This window comes from Mycetomoellerius zeteki, unplaced genomic scaffold (genome assembly GCF_001594055.1).
Source record: "Mycetomoellerius zeteki isolate Tzet28-1 unplaced genomic scaffold, Tzet1.0 scaffold70, whole genome shotgun sequence".
In the NCBI taxonomy this organism is placed as follows: Eukaryota; Metazoa; Arthropoda; class Insecta; order Hymenoptera; family Formicidae; genus Mycetomoellerius; species Mycetomoellerius zeteki.
The window spans coordinates 1,317,856-1,329,885 of record NW_017257720.1 but is presented as its reverse complement, the minus strand read 5'-3'; the positions used below and the strand labels follow the sequence as shown (position 1 = coordinate 1,329,885).

Sequence of the window (12,030 nt, the reverse complement as noted above, 5' to 3'; positions counted from 1 at the left end):
GTTCACCGAATGTTGAATAAGGATAAAAGATACTGGGAATTGATAGGTCGAGTTTTGGAACGCACCTCTTTGAGTTTCTTCTATCATGATCCGACTCTAATTAGAAAAACGATCGTTAAAACGGAGGAGAAAAAATATAACGGTATCAACATAATCCTAATGGTTATCCTGTACCAATAAATATAAATAAAAATTATTAAAGATATTCCATCCTATCCCATGTTATCGCTCGTTTTCTCATTTCTATTATTCGATTGCATCATATATTTATTATATTACATTAGATTGAACATTGACTTGTTTTGAAATTCGGAAATCCATATTTTTATATACATATACTGATAAAGAGTTCCGGCTATTCAGTTGTTAAATTTCCCAATTTAGGTCTCGCGCAGGCGCTTGCAACGGCACACAAAATAATTTGTGTAATAATTTACATTATTTTGCCAGAGATAGTTACGTAATTTTTAATTTCTGATAATGTATTCGACGTATGATTTCTCATCCGTTCGTGGTGCGTTCTGGGAGACGCTAATAGCGCTATTCTGTCATTCTATCTTCGTTGTTTATTAAACGTAAAGCAAGGATAGAATGACACAATAGCGTTAATAGCGTCTCCCCGAACGCACCATTGGTAGAACATTCGGGAAGTTTCGCTTCTTACTAGTAGTAGGGTGACGGTGGACGTTTGCTATTGGTGTATTCTATTGGAGCCATAGTAAAATGCAAACGATTCGTGAACACGCGGATATCCATTGTCCGGTCGTTGGAATGGATGCGCCATGAGATGCGCGCGTGGTGTACGCGTATTACGGGTCTTTATAAGAGTTGCATCATTACTGATCGTTACACGTGAGGCTGGGCACGCCGCGTTTCCTGCTTTTCGCCGAAATCCTATCGAAAGAAGGCCAAGATGTTGACCGCCGCGAGATTATTGAACCGCAGCTGCACCGGCGTTGCCTGCGATCTGACCAGAAAACAACAATTCAGCACGATTTTGAAAAATGTGAGTACCGATAGCGATATTACGATCTTGTAGTTTTTCCTAGCCTGCAGTCGTCACTATTTGCATGTCGTCTAATGAGAGATGAAACTTAATTGGCAGTGCTATCTTGTTATCCTACGCTAATGGTCTTAAATTCCTTTGCAATCATGCATCGCGACAAATTTCTGTCGCACATTAATTTTATCACAACGCCGATTTTAAAGCCGGCACGTGAGTGGATTACTACCTCACGTTTCGCAAATGCTTTTTTAAGTGTTACTGTCAACGATATACTCGACTTTCTGTATATTTTACATATTATTGCTAGAACTGTTAAAACTAGCTAAAACTGATTTTCTAGGTTAATTTGAAAAAGTTTAATCATTATAGATTTTTTATGTAATAAGATCCTTCGTTGTGTTAAAAATATATATTTCTGCGAAGAATGTATATTTTATTAGCTTCTTGTTTATTTTAAACATATATAATTTATATTAAATAAATAGTTATAAGTATTTTTCTAAATACTTCTTTAAATTTCTTCTATAAAATTTATGATATTGTAATCTCTTTGCAATAAATACTTTCTTTATTATTAAATAGGATTTAAATATATATATTATTTTAAATATTTAACATTTTAGGTCGCAGCTCCAACAGTCACTGTACCAAACCGATTTACCGATATGCAACAGTATCGGTATAAGTAAGTTCTAATATCGGTATAATTAATAAGAAATGAATATCATAAATGTAAAAGTATGTTATCTAGATTTAGAATAGTTTTTAAATTCATTTTAATTTTTAATAGATCTGAAGGCGTAAAGGGTGCAGTTATCGGTATAGACCTTGGAACCACTTTTTCCTGCGTAGCAGTGATGGAGGGCAAGCAAGCTAAAGTTATAGAAAATGCTGAAGATTCTAGGACTACGCCATCTTATGTTGCTTTTTCAAAAGGTAATATTACTAAATTATTATGTATTAATATTAAAATCCTTTTGATAACATAGTCATTATTAATTATGATTACCGATTATAATTATTCATGCATTAAGTATAACAAAAAATATAAATATATATAAATTAAATTCTAAAAAATTTTCTTATTTAATTTTGTTTTAAATAATTTTTTGTTTTTTTTTTTTAGATAACGAACGTTTAGTTGGCATGCCTGCAAAACGTCAAGCAGTTACAAACTCTGTTAATACATTTTATGCAACAAAACGGTTAATTGGACGAAGATTTGAAGATCCTGAAGTGAAAGAGGATATGTAAATATATTAATATTTTTATTATTTATATCAATTTTTATGATATTTGTTTTATGTAATGTATTAATATGTAATGCGTTCCTACAGGAAGAGTGTAACATACAAAATTGTAAAGGCGTCTAATGGAGATGCATGGGTTCAAGGTACGGATGGAAAAATGTATTCTCCCAGTCAAATTGGAGCATTTGTACTTATGAAAATGAAGGAAACTGCTGCGGCTTACTTAAATACTCCAGTAAAGAATGCTGTTATTACTGTACCAGCGTATTTTAATGATTCACAACGACAAGCAACAAAAGATGCTGGTCAGATTGCTGGATTGAACGTTCTTCGTGTAATTAATGAACCAACTGCAGCTGCACTTGCTTACGGAATGGATAAACAAGAAGATAAAATGTAAGAAGATATATTTCATCGAGGCATAATATAAAAAATACTCTTATAAAAATAATTTATCGGAACGTAAGATATATATCTTCAGAGCAGATTTTTTGTCTCTAAAGATATATATATATATATATTTTATGTTGAAATATTTTATTAAAATTTATGCTATATTATATACTTTATGAAAAAATAAATATGATTACTGTGTTGCCTTTTTTTCAGTATTGCTGTTTATGATTTGGGTGGAGGTACCTTTGATATTTCGATTTTAGAAATCCAGAAGGGTGTCTTTGAAGTAAAATCCACAAATGGAGATACATTTTTGGGAGGAGAAGATTTTGACAATTCATTGGTTAATTATTTCGTATCCGAATTCAAAAAAGAAGTATGAATTTTTTTATAACCAAATACAGTTATTCACTATATTTGCATATGCTTGTTGAAGTAAATTTATGTTAATAATAATTGATTTGTTAAAATAATGCAGCAAGGTATAGATGTGACTAAAGATGCAATGGCAATGCAAAGATTGAAAGAAGCTGCAGAAAAGGCTAAAATAGAGTTATCAAGTTCCCTTCAGACGGATATAAATCTTCCCTACCTTACTATGGATTCTAGTGGACCAAAGCATTTAAATCTTAAGTTATCCAGAAGTAAATTTGAAAGTCTCGTAAATGATCTGATTAAACGTACTGTTCAACCATGTCAGAAAGCGCTTTCTGATGCCGAAGTAACAAAATCTGATATCGGGGAAGTTTTATTGGTCGGTGGTATGACCAGGGTTCCCAAAGTACAACAAACCGTTCAAGAAATATTTGGCAGACAACCATCGAAAGCTGTAAACCCGGATGAAGCCGTAGCTGTTGGTGCTGCAGTTCAAGGAGGTGTACTTGCAGGAGATGTAACAGATGTTTTGCTTCTTGACGTTACACCTTTGTCATTAGGTAAAATTTTTACTCAAATTCTACTATTTTATACATATGAAATTGTGATGTGTTAGACTAATCTTCTCTCTGATAATAAATGAGGACATTGATTTACTGATCTTCCATTTATTCTTCATTACAAATAAAGATACTTTGTGATCAGTAATGAAAAAGAAAATATTTAAAAATTTTTTTAGGTATTGAAACACTTGGTGGTGTATTTACGAGATTGATCTCTCGTAATACAACTATACCTACAAAGAAGAGTCAGGTATTTTCTACGGCAGCAGACGGTCAAACACAAGTCGAGATTAAAGTTCATCAAGGCGAACGAGAAATGGCTGGTGATAATAAGCTTCTAGGACAGTTTAGTCTTGTTGGTATTCCACCTGCACCAAGAGGTGTACCACAAATAGAAGTAACATTCGATATCGATGCAAACGGTATTGTCCATGTATCAGCCAGGGATAAGGGAACTGGCAAAGAGCAACAAAGTACGTAAATTTTCTATCATTTCATACATATATATAATGTTAAAAACTTATATAATTAATGCTACAATGATGCCTATATTTTTCGTCTCTGAAACTTATTTGAAATATCAATAAGATTGTAGACTACATTCAACTGAGTTGTTATTATTATTATAATGAATTCTATTTTTTATGGGCATATTCTAAATCTGTTTTTTGTTTCACAGTTGTTATTCAATCTAGTGGTGGCCTTAGCAAAGATGAAATTGAAAATATGGTTAAGAATGCTGAACAATATGCAAAGGCAGATAAAATTAAGAAGGAAAGAGTTGAAGTTGTCAATCAAGCAGAAGGAATTATACATGACACAGAATCGAAGCTAGAAGAATTCAAAGCGCAGTTACCACAGGAAGAGGTATAATATTGCTTTTAATATTTTGATATTTTTGTAAATTTAATATTTTTATTACTTTCTTTTTGTAGTGTGACAAACTTAAAGAACTAGTTGCAAAACTACGAGAGATTTTGGCTAAGAAAGATGATGTGGATCCTGAAGAAATCAAGAAGCAAACGAGCGAACTCCAACAAGCGAGCTTGAAATTATTTGAAATGGCGTACAAAAAGGTACTTAATTTATGTAAAAATTAATTTAATGAACATAAATAAATTGTGCTGTACATAACTCTCAAGGACCGTTATTTAAACATGTTGATTTTACAGATGGCAGCGGAGAGAGAAAGTCAAAATCAAAGTCAATCACAACAGGAACCTGAAGGCGAGAAGAAGGAAGAGAAAAATTAATTCTAATTAAATAATTTACGTTCTGTAAAAAAGGAAAGCAGATTCCATTCACATACACTTGTATAAACGTTTGCTGTTCTGTAAGCTCAAAGGAACCGTTTATTCTAGTGAAGAAAAGAAAATATAAATTAAAATTTCAATTCTGCGATAACAACCGACTAGAAATAAAGTATTATTCATACATACGGAAAGGAAGAGAGAGAAAAGCAATTTTTTTGTTATATTTAGTGATTCTGATATATAATAGCAATTTTGTGGTATTTATATATATTTTTTTGTAAGTAGCTCTTGCATCCTAAATATCATACAAAATTATCTTTTATTTTTTGTAAGATTCTAAAAGTAATAACAGTTACCGCAAGTTTTCTTAAGTCTGCTAAAAAGGAGTAACTGTATTATATATCTGTAGTAGTAATGGCTAATTTTTTAAAAATTTGGCCAGTTTTCACATGAAGTAATAAATTATGTACATAGCTAATCACTTGTATAATGTAACTAATGCAAATTGTTCTTTTTTGTGCAGCCTACAAACCTATGCAGAATGTCAAGATTTCATCGTAATAATTATTGTAAAATGACTTGTACCAAAAATAATATGGAAATAATTTGTTAACAAACTTGCTATTGTAGAATGCTTCATAGCATATTCAGTGAATACGTGTGAGATGAGAATATAGAATCGAGAGTGTGAGATGAGTGTTCTGGTGTCCACACAATACAAATTTTCTTTGTAAACAGTGCATAGATTACCGTAGAGAATATTGTTATATTATGATACAAACTTATAATTTTTTTATTTAAATATCTTAAACAAAAGCATCAAATTTTATCGTTTCGTTCTGTTGTTCAATAAATCTTATAAATTTTAATGTATATGTGGGATTAATCTTTTATTCGAGCTTAAAATAAACGACAATTAATCATTTCTTACCCTAATGCATTCGTAATTCTTATAATTTTTCCAGATAGTCCTGCTACAGTGAATTTGAAGATCAATAGGAGCGAGGTATGCAGTTCTGAATGATCTTGATATACATATTTTCCATCATATATACATATATATATATATAAAAATATAAATTGTACTGTCATCACTGATAATAAATCTATTCTTTGCAGTTGCACTTTCTGTACTTTTTATTTTTTCTCTTTTTCCATCCAATATTCACTGAATAGCTATCTCACTTTGGATTCAAAAAGTGTAACGTACAATCGCTATAAATTGAACGCGATCGGTGTGATAGTAGTGTTTTATATATACGAAAGATTAAATATTACAAAAAGTTAAATATTAGAAAAGACGAAGATTATATTTCATTTTTTGTACGTAAGTATATTTTTTTAGTTAACAATTACGATGTATGCGAATATCTAGACAAGATTTATTCGAAAATTTTAAATATGAAGACACGTAACGCTGATTATATTGCAATAAATGCAGCAACCAAGTAGATTTTTAAAGTTTTTAACGTCGACGTTGTTAGAACCGTGTTTTAGCACTGAAGGAAGTGCAAAAGTGAATTAGGTTAGGATTCATGAAAGAAAACTTTCGCAATCTTGTTTTCGTTCTACGATTTTTAACAGAAAATACTGTATTAAAATAGAAAACCATGTCAGACAGTTCTGACGACGAATTAAATAGCAGCGATGATCACGAGAAAACGTCGTGGATATTGTATAAAGACCGCGTTGAGTGGAATGACGTAACTCCTATACCCCAGGATGATGGTCCTCATCCTGTCGTATCCATTGCATATTCCGAAAAATGTGAGTACATATAATTTCAAAAATTACATTTTTCACATTTAAATCATATTTAAAAAATTTTATTTTTAAGCTGTATTTTATAGAACATAAAATATTATATAAACTCATTATTTTCCATAAAAAGATTTTGCTTCAATAAATTATATAACGTTTATTTATATACATCTCATGTTGATGTTAATTTTTAGTTAAGGATGCCTATGATTATTTTCGTGCCATTTTAAAGTCAAGTGAAAAGTCAGAACGTGCATTAGCTTTGACGGAAACCTGTATATGGCTTAATCCAGCCAATTATACTGTATGGCAATACAGAAGAGAGATACTTAAAACTCTGGCAAAAAACTTACATGAAGAACTAAAATATGCAGATCGAATGATAAAGTATAATTCTAAAAATTATCAAGTTTGGCATCATAGGAAGGTCATTGTAGAATGGTTGCAAGATCCTAATGAAGAATTAGCATTCATAGAAACTGTTTTATGTAAAGACGCAAAGAATTATCATGCTTGGCAACATCGTCAATGGTGTATACAAACTTTTAAGTAAGTATATCTTTATATATGTACATAGAATATACATGTAGTAATATTGTTTTATTATAACTGATTGTGGGACCACATGTGTCCCAAAATATTATGATTGCAGTTTATATGATAAGGAATTGGAATATGTGGAACAGTTGTTAAATGACGATGTCCGTAATAATTCTGCTTGGAACCAGCGCTATTTTGTTATAAGTAATACAACAAAGTTTGAGCAAGAAGTGATAGATAGGGAAGTTGATTTTACATTGGAGAAGATTGAGTTGGAAAAAGGAAATGAGAGTGCTTGGAACTATTTAAGAGGGTATTTATTTCTGATATATATATATCAAGAGTTTAATTTTAAGAAATGATATTTTATTTGAATTTATTTAAATTATGTTTTTAGAATATTATCACATCATAGCAAAGGTTTAGGTTATAATGAGAAAGTAAGACATAAATGTGAAGAAATGTATAAAGAAGGATGCCGCACTAATCATTTATTGGCCTGTATGATTGATATTTGCCAAGAAAGATGTCCATCAGACGAAACCCCATCTCCTCTGTTTCATATTAATTTTGCATACGAGGTAAGTCTGTTTTTGTAATATATTTTGCACTTCGTAATATTATATCATTTGTCATATCTGATATATGTACTTATTACTTTAGCTGTGCAAGGATTTATCGAAAAAATATGACACAATAAGATGGCGATATTGGGATTATGTGGCTAGCCAGCTAGCGATAAAATTGAAAACAGAATCTTCAGATTAAGAACTAAAGCGATTTCTATAGTGTGAATTCTAAAAAAAATTTAGATAATATTTTATATATCAATCTACATGATTGATATATTTTGGCCTCTTTTGCCTACAAGTACGTATATTGCACAAAATTGCAAAATTTTTTAATTTATACAATTTCTTTTTATAAAACAAAAATTATAGCATTTATGTTTTAAAAATATAATAATGTATTAATTAAGTTCCGAGATCAAGCAAAATTTGTGGGATTATTAAACTATATAAATATATTATGTCAATATTGTTAATTTAAATAAAATAGTTTCTATTATAATTTTGCATTTTCTTATAATTTTTCTATATATAATATTCTATATATATTCTATATATATTTTTAGATTTCTAAAAACACTACTCTCTTCACTATATATTTTATGATGAATTTGATTGGTTAGATTGAATTAGTTTAATAGCATAACCGATGAAATATTAATAAAGTTCATTATTCTTACAAGGTTTTATTGTAAACTATGTATTAGTGCTTTCATGTCACTTTCACCTTAGTAAAAAGTAAAATTATAACTGAAAATGTAAGTACATTAAACGCACATTCTTAATATAGTAAATAATGGTAAATAGAAAACAGCAAATGATATTAATATTATGTAATAAGAGTATGCAAATTATATAATATTTCATTTATCAGCCGAAGTATCTGTTTTGCGCCAGTTCGTTGCAAATTCCATCTTAAGAAATACTCCATCAGTTATGTATAAGTTATTGTATTATCAAAATTTTATCCAAAGAACGATAAATATCTTGCTCGGTGAGACATTGTGTGATACGATACTTTTAAAGTCACTCACCGAGCCGACATACTTCAAATATTAATTCATATACTTCAGTATTCACTTTACTTTTAGATTCATTTTGTTTTCAAAAATCGAATTTATATTATTTACAAGTTTACTGCACCATTTTATGAAACACGAAAAACACAATGCACTTCGCGACACACACATAATTATAACTGATTATTGTCATTTATATCTGAATCATAGCGAATTTTTCATTAGATAGAATAGGCATTGGTTAAAATCCAATATTTTTCTTAATCAAATTTGCTTAGGAATCTCGAGAAATATTAAAATCCGTAACTAATTCTTATTTGGCTGTATCTATATAATACAACAATTACTTAATATTTCTTTCAACGTTGTATATGTATATTTTTACGTGTAAAGTGTATTAATTCTTAGTAATTAAATATTATAATTTGGATAGAGAGGATAAAATTAATCATTTTTATAACCGTAGTAATCGCAGCGTTATTATGTTATAGTTACAATGTTTCTAATTTAGAATGTTACTACAGAAGGCTTATAAGCAACTCTCATAACACCAGTTATATTAATTTCACGATTATAGTATGTAACGACTAATCCAGCAACTACAAGCAGTAATGTAAAAAATAATCACGATCATTGCCACTTACTACTTTATATTTCAATTAAAAGTAATAAAAGATAAAAAAGGATTGTCAATTGACACATAACATATATGCACATAAACGTAATAATTATAATATTAATTACAGTGATTTCATTTATCAAATTTACAAAATAATACATGCAAGCAGCAATTGGCTAATCTAGAAAATGATCAGCATTTTATATTGCTAATTATTAATTTATATTTTAATATACCATATTATAATGTACTATGTACAAAAGGCTATTCATTCTATTCATTAACTATGCACATGGTCTCATAAATTATAATATCAATCATAATATAATTAATAGCAGCAATTTTATACTTTTAATCTACAAATATTCACATATACGAATAGTAATCCCAGTTAATACAGAGAATAATCCAATCACTGCCAATTATTATATCTAATAAATACAGCATGCTTCAAAATTCATGCATATAATCATGCTGTATCATACTACGATCGTACGGAGTCTACTTGACGAAACTCTAGTAATGAGAATGCAATGTGTCACGTCGATAATGAAACTCGCATGCGTCGTGTTATCAACACATAAAGCAAGCAGTGACGCTACGGTTACACGGAATTTACTTGACGGAACTGTCGCACATTTGCATTATTATGTATTTATGTTTATTGTACAAGGATTAAACGATGGATTTTTTATTTAACGCGGTGGACGAGCATGATCACAATGATTCAGATATTGATTGGACACGTTATAAACGTCATATCTAGTAAAAAATACGCTAGGAATCGTCTCGAGCTTCGATTTTTTCGTAGAAGCGTAAGGGCGGGAGCACAGAGTCTTGCATAACGCACAATTCATATGAAAATGAACTAATCGAAGTCCTTTATTTCCTTCCTTGAAATAAACGACTTTGATTTTCTTCTGTATTATGCAAAGGTCTGTGCTTTAGCCTTAAGGATCATTTTCGCGTGGCTATGTTCTCGGAATCTGTACTCACTGTAACTGTAGCGATTACGAATCACAGGGTAGTGTCGTTTATAATCGAAGAAACGGCGCTGATCGTGAGAGCCCGCGATAACTGATACGTTTCGATGATTACCCGTCACTTTAATTGACACTCGACGAAAATTCATGTGCACTTTTAACGGACGAAACTCGCGATCGATTTCGAACCGCGATCGCGTTCAATGTTCGTACATAACGACTTGTCGGAATTATCGCAATGATCGACAGAGGGCGTTTGACGTCGAGGCTTTTCGGGGGGGGGAGGGTATTGAGAATATTTAAAAGACAAGTAATTAGAATATGCTCATACAGCACAGAAAGATTGCAAAATGATTGCAGATATAGCCTTCAGCAAGATTGCGCTGTAATATCATTACAATGTTACAGTGCAATGTATTTGGAACTGTTATTAAAAATAATTCTTTTATTATTATATGAATATAATTTGAAATACAATTTGATATAATTAAAAAAATGCAGAGAAAGTGAGCTAATTAATACATATTTTATATAATATTATAATTATTATATATTTTACACTTAATTGCAAATTTTATATGCAGATATGTATATTTTTTAAATTTTATATATGTAGACATATATTTTACACTTTTTTGCAAATATATATTTTACACTTTATGCAGGTACGCTTATTTTGTACATATTCTTAACTAATGAAATGGAAATAATAATGAACTCCACGCATTCTATTTCACTTTCTTTGCTATTCAAAGAATTTTTTTAACGAAATAAATAAATTTATATTTCAAAAAATTATGACAGTTGATTATAAAGTTTGAAAAATTTTTTGTTGCACGGTGGCAACAAATATTTCAATGAATACTATAATTCTTAATAGCTCCCGCACACTGGATGCAGAAACATTTGTTATGCGGCAAAATGCGACGCGGTAACCAATAAGCTTACAGCTCGTAACATGTTCATTGGTTACCGTTCGCATTTTATCGCGCGGCAAGCGTTTCTGCGTCCAGTATACAGAAGCCATAAATTAATGGAAATAATTAACAATCATATAACGTGTAATTGATGTATGTTCCCACATGTGACAGCAGTTCATTACTTAAAAGTCAAAATATTTTTTAATGTCTCTGTAACAATATTGCAAGATTCTTAAATCGTAATATGTATACCCATCTAAAATGGGTATATACCCGTTCCAAATCTTCCCATCATGAGGAGATTTCCATCAGGGTAATTAACAAATATGAGTAAAATAACAAAAAGTTCACAAATACGTATATTGTATGATATTAAATTTAAATTTTTCTTATAAAAGAGAGAATTATATTTATTCTAAAATTTATATTATTTTTATAACTATAAGTTATAAGTATATTTTTATACAGAATTTTTACAATAGTAAATATTACTGCTTTTTTGTTTTCTTTTTTTAAATCTACTTTTTGATAAAAGTATATAAACATATTTCGATATACATTACTTCTGACGTTATTGTACATAATTTTAATAGCTTTCCTATGTGTTTCTTGTATGACTGAAATAATAATTGATAAATAATGGATGTTCATGTTGCTTGAAATTTCCAAAAATTTTTGCACTTGAAATAAATATATCGGGCAAGAGAGGGAAAGCAAAAATGCTGAGTGCGAAAAATGTAACATGAATTACAGGCCTAATGATATAAAGCCGGCTG

At 30.0% G+C, this 12,030-nt stretch overlaps 2 protein-coding genes across 4 annotated transcripts; both read left to right on the top strand.

Annotated features, from left to right (window-relative positions):
• The first annotated feature begins 752 nt into the window (after window positions 1-752).
• On the top strand, window positions 753-5,015 carry Hsc70-5 (Heat shock protein 70 cognate 5). Its single transcript, XM_018458095.1, has 11 exons — window positions 753-1,006; window positions 1,630-1,691; window positions 1,797-1,942; window positions 2,133-2,256; window positions 2,344-2,652; window positions 2,866-3,028; window positions 3,131-3,587; window positions 3,767-4,063; window positions 4,270-4,457; window positions 4,526-4,666; window positions 4,763-5,015. The coding sequence occupies exons 1-11, from the start codon at window positions 914-916 to the stop codon at window positions 4,841-4,843; spliced, it is 2,061 nt and encodes a 686-aa protein (XP_018313597.1). The 5' UTR covers window positions 753-913; the 3' UTR covers window positions 4,844-5,015.
• Window positions 5,016-6,022: 1,007 nt separating this feature from the next.
• On the top strand, window positions 6,023-8,009 carry Fnta (farnesyl transferase alpha). 3 transcript variants are annotated; one of them, XM_018457996.1, is made up of 6 exons: window positions 6,023-6,170; window positions 6,448-6,610; window positions 6,799-7,153; window positions 7,257-7,457; window positions 7,542-7,725; window positions 7,808-8,009. In XM_018457996.1, exons 2-6 carry the CDS (start codon window positions 6,454-6,456, stop codon window positions 7,910-7,912), a joined length of 1,002 nt encoding a protein of 333 aa, XP_018313498.1. In that variant the 5' UTR covers window positions 6,023-6,170; window positions 6,448-6,453; the 3' UTR covers window positions 7,913-8,009. The 3 variants fall into 3 exon arrangements, with proteins under 3 accessions (XP_018313498.1, XP_018313500.1, XP_018313501.1); XM_018457998.1 differs by having other exon boundaries at window positions 6,445-6,610; XM_018457999.1 differs by lacking the exon at window positions 6,023-6,170 and adding an exon at window positions 6,217-6,368.
• The last annotated feature ends 4,021 nt before the right edge of the window (window positions 8,010-12,030 follow it).